We start from the raw sequence: 12,944 nt of genomic DNA, 5'->3' as shown, positions 1-12,944 counted from the left end.
CTGTTTTCTGTGGGTAAAGGACAGCTACATCCCTTTTGGTAGCAAAATAGACTTGTCTATTGCATGCTGGAGAGTAATGGGTGCCTATGGCACAGCTCGGATCAGGCAGAGGTTTGGGGTCTAGTACATGGAGAATTTTTTTTAATTATGGTTTTTTAAGGTGAGCAAAGGTATGTTTCTAGCCCCCATTGTTGCAACAAAAGCTACATAAATGACCTCTGCTGAAATGTGGTGACATCTCAGCATTCAGCAGCTGGAGGCAATAGCTGGAAAGGTGGGAGCAGCCCCCTGCACCACTTGGGTTGGTGCTGTGATGCCCGTGAGGTGCTGCTGCTGCTCACCCACAGCTCCATATGTATTAAGACCTGAAAAGGAAAGGACAGAGGATGGCCACAGACCCAGCTATGTGACCAGGGGAGAGTATGCAGAAGAGGCTCCTGCTGCTAGTAGTTGGTGCAACACTGACTTGCAGGGGCCCTGCCCCTCCTGAGAGAACTGCTGGGCTCTGGAAGCTCTGTCAGGCCCTTTTGCTGACCCATGACCTTCATAGAGGTCTTGCATTTTCTGTTCTCTCTAAAACTGTGTGATGTGCAAGCCCTTGGCAGCCTCTGTTAGAAGGCAAGTGATGCCCAAGGTGCTCCAAGTTCCCAAGGACCGGTTTGCTGTTATTGCTGTCTCTTTCAAGGTGAATATTTAAAGCCTTGCTGATACATCCACCCACCAATGCTCACTAGCACTACTCTACTGAGTCTTGGGAGTGGCATTTGTGCTGCCTTTGGATTTTGTGTACTGCTGAGCAAATGGCTTACACTTGAAATACAGCATAGGTCAGAGCATTTTAATTCAGTTACACCACAGATGAATCTGTTTCAATGAAACTGCCCACAGGAAGATACTGATGAGGGAGAGGCAACAAGAGCCCAGTTTGGAAACTAGGGAAATTCAAGACATGACTAGCCATGTAAAATAAAATCATGCCCAAACTACTGGAAAGTTTCTCTTTTGGAGTTTATTTTTCAATAGGGAGCAAACCCAAAGCTCTGAAACTTGGATGATGTCATAAAATAGAATAACTGCTGGTTAGATAGCTTCAGTCCACTGCAACACTTTCTTCTGAATTAACATGAAAATGTCAAACTAATACATGATCTGATTTTCAGGAAAACCAAGAAACTTGTAGAAATAGCTTGGCATAATGCAAATTTACTTTGATGTTTTGTATCTGATTTTAGATGCGATGGTAATCCTTCATATTCGTGCCATAGACTAAAAAGGCACAATAGTGTTATAATAGAAGTTGTAACAATAAAAGACAAGACAACTTTTTAAAAAAAGAAGAAACAAAATCTTGATAATTCCACATAGGTTGTACATGAGGCAATTCTGCATAGATGCTTGCTGAGTGATGGTGAATATTATATACAGGAACATCTTTCTCTTTTTTTGACAGGGTGAAAGAAGAAAGCCTGGGCAATGGTTAAGTAATTAAATGGTAGCAATGAGAAGGAAGCATGATGAAAAGCAAGAATTGCCTCAGTGAGTGAGTACCTGTTCCTCTTACTATGAAGTCTTTGGTACAGATACCCGCTTTCACATGTATCTATATGTAGTAATGTAGTTTCCCTTTTATTTTAAACTAGTCCTGTTTTCCATTGGTTATTTGCTACCACATATCAGGGGGTTTTAGAGTGAAGTTTTTAAGAAAACATCTACAAAAATATTTGTGTTACTTTTGTGTGTTCAGCTATAGTTTTAGATTTTGTTTAGAAATATCATAAAGACAGGGCAATGTCCTGTACTAAAGACTGAAAAATGCAGGTTTCAAATATGAACTTTATAAATTAGGTATTGTTATTATTGGAGGGAGGGGGAATCGCACGAACATTTACTTGTGAGCATATTTTTGCACTGGCATAAGGGATGGAAAAAAAAGCTTAGCAAAGGGGTTGATTATTCTTAAGTACAAGGAGTGTAGCAGCACAGGCTAATGAAATACTTAGAGTTTTGTTGCAGTTAGTAACATAAGAGCAGTCACTGCAGATGAAACCAGAGGTTCAGCTCCTTCACCTCCACAGTGGCCAACAGCAAATGCTATTCTTTGGGAAGAGCGTAGCCCCGCACCTCTCCCCTGCCACTCTTAGGAGGCGGTGGCTCTGGGATTCCCTGGCCAGTGATAGTATCCTTGATGGGTTTCTTTTCCATGAATGTATCTAATTGCTTTTCTAGTTCATGTAAAATTTTGGTGTCCACAGCATCCTGTGGCAATGAGTTCTGCAATTTGAGCACAGCCTGCATGGAGAAGGGTTTTTATTTGAATCAATCCCTGAATAATTTAATGCGATGCCTTCTAGCTCTGCTGCTCTCTTCAGGCCCTGTGGGGCTGCAGGGAGGGCATGGCTCAAACTCGGGTAGCACTTGACTGCTGGTTTGTCCCTACCCATAAAGCAGCCTCTTTCCTGCTGCTCTCACACATATATAAGATACAGCAAACAATTGTGCCCCAGACACCTTCTCCAGGTCACCAAACACTGGGTGCAGCTGCACAGGACTGTCCAGCTTGGTTGCTCCCTTGTGGATGCTGCAGCCAGGACCTGGAGGATCACTGTGACTTCTCTAGGTCTAGCCTGTCCTATGAGATGGACCAGGAAGCAAGAAAAAAGGGACATCTAAAGAGTCGCAGACTCAAAAATCACACTTGTAAAAACATGTCCTGAATTTGGCACATTGAGCTTTTATAGCCCAGTTGATAAGTTTCCTTTTTTTAGCCTGGTAGTGTGTGTTTGCACACTGAATTTTCTAACTTAGACTCTGAAACTGTAGAATTTCCTTCCTTGTTCAGCTTATCTGTGTTTTATATTTTAACTTTTGTTAAAAAAAAAATGTAACCAAAAACAAAACAGTAGAAACTCAATTTTATATTTCAATAGTTTAATTCAACAGTATAGTCAGTCAATTTTTGCATTAAAGATCTAATATGGAGATACTAGAATTTCATTCTTAAATCCACGTAAACTGCCAACAGTAGCTCTGTTCATTGAAAAATGTATTAGATTTACACTCTTCTTGGTAAGGAAGCAAATTCTAACATGACTTCCTGCTCAAATACCTTCCTAAAACCAGTACCAGCATTCTGATTTCTGCACTGTTGAACTCTAGTCCATATTAGACATGGATCTTCTGACTGTGTAATCAGGTTATGTCCCATTAATCCAGCTCATTTCCTATGTTTTGGATGTGTGTATTCTATGGATGGTAGTGGATAGCACCTAGTAAATGGCTGTACATTACTTGATAGTCTAGAAAGCTGCAAGTCTCAGAGGAAGGCTTGAATAGATAGGGTCAGTTCTTATGTTCTCAGATAAAGATAACTTTAAACTGATCATGGTTAAAATTATACTGTGAAGAAATCATCTCAGCTAAAAAGATCATAGAAATAGCTGTATTTTTTACTTATCTAGGCTTTATGAATCCATGTGCATAGTTAGTATGTAAGCATGTCCAAGCCTGGTGTTCAATGGACAAGTACTGGCAATGGATATTTGGGTTAGGCTGTTGCTAGGCCAACAGCTCTCGCTGAATGTCCTACCAACTCTGTTGCTGCTCAGCAAGACTTTCTGTTGTTCTTCCTGACCTTCCTGTGGCAGCACTTGCTGCTCATGAGGCAGATGTGGTCTGCTCTACGTTCTCCCACCCTTGCAGATTTTAAATTCTTTGCATTTTCTGCATATAAACAGCAGATTGTGTTTCCAGTGGTTCAGTGGGAGCCACTCAGATTGCAATGCCTGTATTTAGCTATTTTGAAAGGAAACTTTCAAGGTTGTTTTGAGTATGTCATTGTTTATTATTGGAAGGCTTGCGTCTGCACTTAGCACCTGTGAGCAATTCCCAGTGTAGACCCCCAAGAGGAAAACCTAGGAACAGGTATGGTGTACACAGCAAAGATCATGTCCAGTGTTCATGCTTTCTGCCTCCCTTCTGCCCACGACCAACACCAAGAGCTGTGACACTGATCCTTCTGTCTGGACAAAGGCAGTGAAAAACTTGGTCATCAGTTTGTTAGAAAAGGACGGAAGGAAGGGCCGTGCTAAAGTCCCCTTTGGCTATAGCAGAAAGCCAGTGAGCAGCAGCCAGGAAGCAATGTACTCTGCAGCATTTCTTCCCCTGATGCTGCTGGGACTGCCTAGCAGTGCACTGAGGAGATGCAAGAGATCTCAGCCAGAGAGCCCAAGGAAAGCATGATCAACACATCTTTGCAAGGGTTCTCACATGTCAGTAGCTAAAACAGGGATTAAAGTTATGTCCAAAGAGATATGCTGGAAGAAGATACTTCTTCCAAGCCAAGTCCTCACTCTGCAAAGGCAGCATGGTGGATCAGAGAACTATTACTGAGTGTTTGTCTGCATGTGAACTAGTGAAATTAGGAGCCAAAGCCTTAATCAGGTTGGCTTTACAACGAGCCCCAGCTCTCCTCTCCTCCTTCTCTGTCCACTCCTCCATCTCTCCTTCTCCTCCTCCTCTCTTCCTCCTCCAGTAGTCCCTGACCACATCAAGGAAGCTGAGGCAGATCACAGCCACAGTAGAAATTGTGTAAGGAAAGTGCAGGACAGAGACCCTTGAATTCCCTTCCCAGCAGCCTTGTCTTTGGCTGGCAAAAAAATATAAACCTCTTCCAACACAACAGGGAAAATATCTCAAGCAGGATCTGTGCTGTGAATATGCTGATAGCTTGTCATTCCAGTAGGATATATTAAAAGGCAATGCTTCATACCAGAACCTAGTGAATGACATAGGAAGGAAAGATCTTCGACAGTTACTATTATTTTTTCCTTCCATGATAGTTTTAGCTGAATCATGAAGGAATTTGAAACATTGTGGGGAGTGCACTAAAAACAGAAGATGAGCTGAAAGGATTTGGCAGTACTTAAATGCATTTCAGCTCTTCCCCAGACTATGATGCAGTCTATAGAAAATGCAAGCACACTTTGCCCGGAGACATCTAGTGCTGCAAATTAGGTGTAAGAGTGAGCTGATGTAGTAGTCCTGAAATGCTATATCCGAGTGCTTTCTGAAATATGCCTCTTATACTATTTCAAAAATACTTTTGTTGTTATAGTGCATGTGAAGATTGCTGGGCAGCCAGCTCCAAATAGGCACAGAGAGGAGAGCTGCAGAGGCAAATATCTCCACATCACATCATTGGTGGGCCTCTCTCTGAGGCATAGCAGCCCCATTAAGGATTTGCCCTTGTGTCTTGTCCTGTCCCATTGTCTGGCTCCCTTCTGAACCTGCCAAGTGTTTTTGTTGGTTTGTTTCTTCACGTAATTGTTGAGTTTTTTTCTCTGATACCATTGCTAGCAACGATTTTGAGACATGATTCTTTTAGGCAGCAATGTCCAGCAATCTAGAGCTGAAACACACCGTTATAACCCTTTAAGCATTTAATATTTTAATATTTTTTTTTACAAGCTGGATGTGGTTTTTCATCTGACTTTAATATTAACATAAAAAATTGTAAGCCTTCATAATGCAAATTATAGCTCCTATAATACGGTAACATACACTGTAATTGTAGCATAATCTAATGCACAAGGTTTCATAGACAGCTGTAATACATATTTTATGGCAAACATTTTTTCATAGAGAAACATGATATTTAAAATGTACTGTTTATTAGTATACATTATAACAAAGCAGCTGGAAAACATTTTTCTCACCTTCTCTGGGGCTGAGAAAATAAAAAAATATTTTCTTTCAAGTATGAAAATTTGTCAGAGAAAAGCCACAGCTTCAGATCCCTGTGTGTATATTGTCCCCCCGACTGTATCCCTGTGTATACCTGCTATGTCTGAAGCTGTCACTGAAGTTAATGGCATGTCTCTTCATGAAGGACTTGTGAAATTGGATAATTGGACCATCCTGAAAACGACACTCTACTTGTCCTTAGCAAAAGTGGCATGTGCCTCTCTTACTTTAGTGTCTTAGACTCTTAGCTGTACCAGCAGAACTGCTGCAGTTGCACTCTGGCTATGACTGTGGAAGACTATAAAGCAAATTATGACTTGTCTTTGTACAAAAAGTGAAGGCTTAAAAACGATCGTATGAAACACTGAACATCACTATTTTGTGCTTCTCTTTCATTTGTTGTGGTAAATGAAACTGAGCATTTCACCTTAGTACTGGAAATATTTGGGACTCAGCACAACCAGATTTTGGGCCCTGCTTTGAGAAGAAGGTGGGACCAGGTGTCTCAAAAAGTCCCCCCCAGGCAGGACTTTTCTGTGGTTCTATAATTCTAAGTTAATGCCACCTAAGCGATCACAATAAATCTAACAGGAAAAATGCCAGCTATTAGCCAACAGCTGGAAACCACTATGGTACACAGTAGTTTTGATTTGGAAGAGGGAAATTTCAGCCCTTACTGAGAGTCATTGTTAATCACTGAGTCAGCTGACTGTTTAACTTTTAGTGTATTCTCACCTCCTGAGCTTTACCAGGTTCTTCATAAACAAACTAGCTGGTGTGCTTGCCTCTGTTCAGAAATACCCTGCTATTCCAATAATGTGTTTTCATTTGTATAAATCAAAGCTAAACTAATATTCCATCCCTGCCTTGCTAGTTTCTTCTGCTCTGTGCAGCCTGTGTATTGTTCTTAACCACGATCCCCACTCCTTCCCTGCCTCCTCCACTGGCACAGGTGGGAAAATACTCAGTGACTCTGAATAAACCTGCGATGATCTGTGAAAATCTTTATTCCTTTTGGTGAGCAAGAAATGCATTTTCAAATTCCTCTGAGTTTTGGTGATGTCCAGCCTCAGCTCTGAATTCAGCTGCTTCTCTGTTTCCCACTGCTGTCTGTCAGAGGCAGAGTCAAGTTGTTACTCCTTTCCGTGAATTTCATGTTTGCTCTTTGTTCTGGTTGGTTGTGTTTCCTTTCCCTGTTGAGAGTTCACAGGCCCTCCAAAAACCTGAACAAAATGCACTTTCTCTCTGCAGGTAGCCTCATCCCAGGTAAAGTTGATTCTGCAATGAGCTGGGCCAGTCTGGGTTTTCCTGCTGTACCTCATTTTCTCTTTCTTTCCAGCTGGCGGTAATCAGGAGATTGGTCCGATGCTCTTCAGCTTAGACCTAAGCTTTCAGCATAGTCCTTTGAACTATGGACTATTTCCGTCCAAGGTTGCAGTTTTGGCATCAAGCACACCTTTGTCACAGGAGCTCTGCTGCTTGGCAGTGGTCAGGTGCTCTAAGGAACGAGATAGGTGAAGTCAGTGGTCACTGTGTATCGTGTCATACACTTCTTTTGAATTAAGGTGAAATGAAAAGTGAAAATCAATTATATTCACCAAAGGATACTTGATATGATTGGCCAAATTCTTTTCCTGGTCTTGGAAGAAAGCACAGATTTTGTACCCCGAAGTAGGATTTGACCCTCTGAATTTTAGCCATCTAGAAGTGAGGTAACTAGTCTGAGGTATCTTCACTTTTACTAGGGTTAATAGGGAGAAAATGTCATCTGCAGTAAACACTATATTCCGCTTAATGAGGGCAGGGTGAAATGCCATTTGGTGTGCCTAGTATGAGAGAGCCCAGATAGCTTGTGTAAATGTGGATGTTCTCAGTATCTGAAGTCATGTGAGATGGAGCCCACCAGAAGAAATCACAGTCTAAATCTGAAAACCCAGCCCAAAGTGCAAACCTACTTAGCACACCAGATGAGCTTCATGGAAGTGTAGGCATCTGTGTAGCATCACTACCAAAAATCTTCCTGTAAGAGGTTTAGGAAAGGATTTGAAAGAGCAAAGGCAAATGTGTGATACATGAGAAGAGGAGAGCTGTTCTGGCACAGTGTAGCAGAGATGGAATTATTACATCCACCCCTTCTGCTACCTCCACCCCCAAAACCTGAAAACTTCCTGATTTGTGTTCATCAATAATTAAGAGCCCATCAGCAATACTCAGAGGGAGCTTGCATTGCACTTCTGAGCAGCCGGTTAGTAATGTACGATGGAGAGATCCTCTTTTTCAAATCCCAGGGCTCCAGGCCATGCAATGCTAGTATTGCATTTTCAATTAGCTTCTGAGTGAATGCTTGGCATATGTAGAAGTGAACTGGTACACAATTAGCTTATTGTTCCTTTCAGCTTTGTGCTGAGAGGATCTGAAGGACTGCAGAAGAGAGGGGAGAGGGAAAAAAAAAGAAAATAGCCAAGCCAGCGGCATCTCTGTGGATGTGGAATAAGGGAGCTGCTCGGCTCACGCAGATTCCCTTGCTAAGTTGGGAGTTGCAGCTGTTACTGAGGAGCACGCAGCCTGGCTGTGGGGAGGGTGCCTGGGGAGAGGTGCAGACCAAGTCTCAAGCTCCAGGCTCTTCTTTTCTCTGACTCACCTCAGCATCACTATGGAGCCCAACAGCCCTAAAAAAATACAGTTTGCTGTGCCACTGTTTCAGAGTCAAATAGATCCTGAGGCAGCTGAGCAGGTAAGGAAGATTAGTTTCTTTCGCTGTTTTGAGGGAATGGGGTAGGAATGGGAGCAAGATGTGTGGTGAGAAGAGGTAATACTTGTGGCCTAAATGCTTTTCTAACTTACATTAGCGTAACTATAGTTCAAATGCTCTGGAGGTTATAGCAATGTCTGGATATACCAAAGAGAGAAGGGGATATGTCCCCTAGCCAGAATAAGGCTTCTTTACATTGGGCAGGTTTTTTCAGTATATATGTTGTGCCTTTTCTGTAACTGGACTTGTAGCCTATTACATACACTTCACATGAATATACATTCTCAACAAATCAACTGAAGTATACTATTTTTATATAAAGCAAAACATGAAGATGATAATAGGTACTTAATGGAAATATTGCGCAGGAGACAGCTTACTTACCATTCATTTTAACATGAGAAAACACAGTTTATGTTTTGCACAATAGTGATCACTTCAGTTACCTCTTGATTTTCTCATGATTTTTATAGTCTTCTTTATGTCATTGTTACAGGGTTTTGCATCTTGAAAAATATATAGGTGTAGAAATATACCTGACTTATGTCAGTGTTGAAGTTACATGTGTGCTATTTTAGCTTTTGACTCACTTCCAAAACATACAAATACATATATATATAGCAATACAGATGTCTAAGGAGGAAAAGATATCTATTATTGAGGACACGTGTAGATGCGCATACAGAAGGACACAGGGAATCTTATGAGAAAAGCTGGATAGACTGTAATTAGGTGACCCTGTATATTTCTCTCAGTCCAAGTCCTTCTTACCATTTTCTTCTATTTTGGTAAGTCTACTTTTAGATGATGGCAGGGGAATGTTATAACCTTGACAGTTCTGTGTCATTAGCTATGAAATTATTTGCAGCTTTAGGACAGGTATCTGGTTTCCTGAATATTCTGATGTCATGTCTCTTAAAACGCAGACACCTTTACTAGAAAATGAGTTGTGAGTGACCACTGAATAAAGAAATACTAGAAGGGTGCAGGAGAGAATTGAGAGAATTGCTGCAGATCTTCATTTGTCCATAGGTACCTCTGCAAGATGTCTGTGTCTTTTGTAACAGTCCTGCAATGAATGCAAGCAGGATGTGTTCTGATATTTTTCTGAACTCTGTGAGAACCATTGGATTAGGATTTCCCAGAATTCCCATGGCTTTTGAAATGCTGTGGCCCAAATTCTGCCCTGCATTTATGGGCAGTCCTTTTTTTCTGTTGTGAGTTTAGTTCCAAGTGCTATACAGTTTCACTGCAGGTATGTGATGAAATTAAAGCAGTAAATTTTGCTGTCAGCTACAGTTATGCTAATCTGGAATAAACCCATTAACCCTGATGATGTAATTTTCCATTTACACCTCTGAAAGCAAAATTTGAACCCAGCTAAATACAGATGTTGGCTCAGCAACTAAAAAAGAACAAACGCCCTGACATTGAGGTTTTGTGTCAGAACTGTTTCTAGCTTAAATACTCTCAGTCCCTCTCTTAAATTCTATAGAATATCAATAGCTTGAATGTTTTAGCAAAGCAACACAAAGCTTTCAATGCAAATGTATGCATTATAGGAGGGTAGTCCAATATCATGTAGTTCAATGACTGTTAATGGAACAAAAGCACTTAACCAAATAAACTCTGAATAAGAATTGCATACAATTCAGGATTATATATTGATATGAAAGATCAGTTGTATTGTGCTCCGAAAATATTCTTTTGAAAGTCTTAAGTATTGCTTTTCTTTAGTTAAAGAATAGTAACACCTCTGGCCACAGTTTAGAAATATCATAAATTCATTGGAGGGCATACACGCAATATCATCTCTCAAGTGTACTCACAGAACAGTATTATTAATGATTATTTGTGAGAGCTATGACAGTACAAGGTATTTGTGCACATAAGCACACAAACTACTGCAATAATTTTCCTGACTCAACGCTAAACGGCAATATTTTAAGATATGACTGATATATGTCAGCAATACATGTCCAAAACCTTATTCAAGATGACTGCAAATCCTAAAGGTATTTTGGAAAGCTCTTCCCCATGCCATTGTTTTCCATGTACAAGATGCAGCATGACTCTGATCACCATCAGCCCAGACAAGCAGTCTGTAAGACACTGATGTGCTGCTGTTCTTAAAATATTTTCTTTTTTAACTTTGCCTGGTCTATACTCAGGAGGACACCAAATGGATTTTTTACTTTGCCTTGTGCACATAACTGCACCCTAATGACTCTCCTTGGTTTATGCCTGTTACAGATCAGGAAAAGGCGGCCAACACCAGCATCACTCGTCATCATGAATGAACATGTGCCCCCGGGTAAGTGCCAACATACCTTCTAAACCATTGAACTTGTATACACAGGCTTCTCTGCAAACTGGTTTTAGTAACTACATGATTTTAAAAATCCAGCATTAATTTCATAGCACTTAATATCAAATAATGGATCTTAGAACTGTTTGGAGTAAACCCCATAAAGACATGTAACTTCTGGCCTCCAGGTAATGTTAATAATTTCAGGATTTTATCCTCCATGTAAATCTTTCGTTGTATGTACATCAGGAATTAGTATGACCCAGATCCAGCACTTCCATCCACGAACATTTTCTTTCCCTGGCTGGATGCTTTGGAGGTCTATGAAGTCCTAGTCCTGCTTCTCCAGTCTCTAGAGATACCAAGGTGGCTCCAGGGCTAATTCAGCTATGGGAATTGCTTCTGCACAACAGGTTGCTTTCTAGTTTTCTGATGAAACATGTGACAACTGGTTTCATTATTCCTTTTTAACTGTGAATACACTATCTTCATGCCACACTCCTCCCAGAAGATTTGCCATAGGATGGGACAATTTGAGGTTGCAACATACTTTGTCACATAAATGTGACTTCAGAAAGACTCTAATAGGCTGTTTAGACGGTATTATAAGCAAGAAAGCTCAGAAAAATTGATTACAGGAAAAAGTCCTCAAGACATAGTCCCTTTGAAACATGCTACCTGCTTTATACCAAACTTTTATTTGTAGTGCCCTGCAACATTTTCCCCTACCTGATCTCTTCACCACCTGAAGCTTTTTTTAGAAGCAGTTCAGGCTTTTTCTCACTAGTGTGTCTCTAAGGTCACTACTGTATGCACTGGCACCTCAGTAAAATAAAACCGTCATAGCTCTATTAGGATCTCCACTTACTGCACTGTGCTGATGGTCTCCAGTAGCTGAACTTTCTCAGAAATGTGCAAAAAGAACCCTTTAGAGAGCCCTGCTCTTGGGGTTGAGATCACTGCCGCACAGCACACAGATTAGAGAGGTTCAAGCATGGCATATGGCATATGGCTAAGGTTATATTCTTCTGACACTTAGAGTGGCCGATGCATTTGCTGAAGGGCTAACACCAATCCTAGTTTGGAGAGTAGCTTTCTGGCCTGAATTTCAGGCAGTTCAGTTTTCAGTAATGGTGCATGAAAGATCTGCCTTAGACTGACTTTCTTTGCCTTAATGAGATCTGGAGCCTCTGTGTTGCTAGGGCTTAATTTAAAGCAAATTCACCTTGACTGTTGATCTATTTTGCAATTCACTTTGTACACTTTGTACTGTCATATTTCCTTTTATAAACAGATACTTGGTACAGTACCAAATCAAAACCAAACAGAGAATAAGAACTCTTTTTAATTTACAGGAAATTTTACTGTAAACAGTGGTGCATGTCTGTTATCTCCTTTCCTGCAATGTTCATGATAAATCTTTAAATAAATCATTTTTATTATGAGGCAGAATTGCTGCAAGTATCGGGCAACTTCCATATAAGCCCAAGAGTTAGTATTCAACTTCACTTACTTATAATTATTTATTTAGATATTGCCCCCTCTTACTAGATACTAGGAATTAATAGCAATGAAGGTATTCTTTGGTTAAATCTTGCCTTGTTTATTAATTTTATAAAAAGACAGATAAAAATAAAATCTTTAAAAGCACCTTCATTTTCCTGCACCTCACCATGTGGTTTATGTATGAGCATGTGCATGCATCTTTCCATATGGTATGCTTGATATGAACAAGTGTTTTGAACATGTAGTATGCACATGTAGCTGTGTAAATCTGCTGAATACAAGGACTGCAAAACCAAATTGGAAAGGCAGACAATAGCTTTACAGTGGAAGCACAAACAGTAACAAAATTCCTTATGCTCTTGGTTTTGCAAGGGCTGTACAGCTTCTGAAGTTATTGTATACCTTCAACTTTCATTGTATACCTAATCCTAGCGGCTCTTGACACCTTGCTGGTTAAAGCCCAAAATGCTAGTCAGTTATTGGATTTTGAATATAATTCAGTGGGATGCTGAATAACAATTTGCCTCCAAAAATGTTAAATTCATCACTGAATACGGTTGTAGTCAGTAAAATAATAATAGTAAGGGTGTTAACTTGACACTTCAACAAATCACTTCAGAAGCATGATTCCCTATA

At 40.4% G+C, this 12,944-nt stretch overlaps 1 protein-coding gene across 1 annotated transcript in view; it reads left to right on the top strand.

Moving 5' to 3' along the window:
• The first annotated feature begins 8,225 nt into the window (after positions 1-8,225).
• Positions 8,226-12,944, top strand: part of PPP1R1C (protein phosphatase 1 regulatory inhibitor subunit 1C) — a 52,536-nt gene continuing 47,817 nt past the window's right edge. Inside the window, 3 exon segments of the mRNA XM_030488068.1 lie at positions 8,226-8,349; positions 8,352-8,476; positions 10,748-10,808. Coding sequence (XP_030343928.1) covers positions 8,226-8,349; positions 8,352-8,476; positions 10,748-10,808 — 310 coding nt within the window.

This window comes from Strigops habroptila, chromosome 5, assembly GCF_004027225.2.
Source record: "Strigops habroptila isolate Jane chromosome 5, bStrHab1.2.pri, whole genome shotgun sequence".
In the NCBI taxonomy this organism is placed as follows: Eukaryota; Metazoa; Chordata; class Aves; order Psittaciformes; family Psittacidae; genus Strigops; species Strigops habroptila.
The sequence above is the reverse complement of the archived record's forward strand: the minus strand, read 5'-3'. Positions and strand labels throughout refer to the sequence as shown.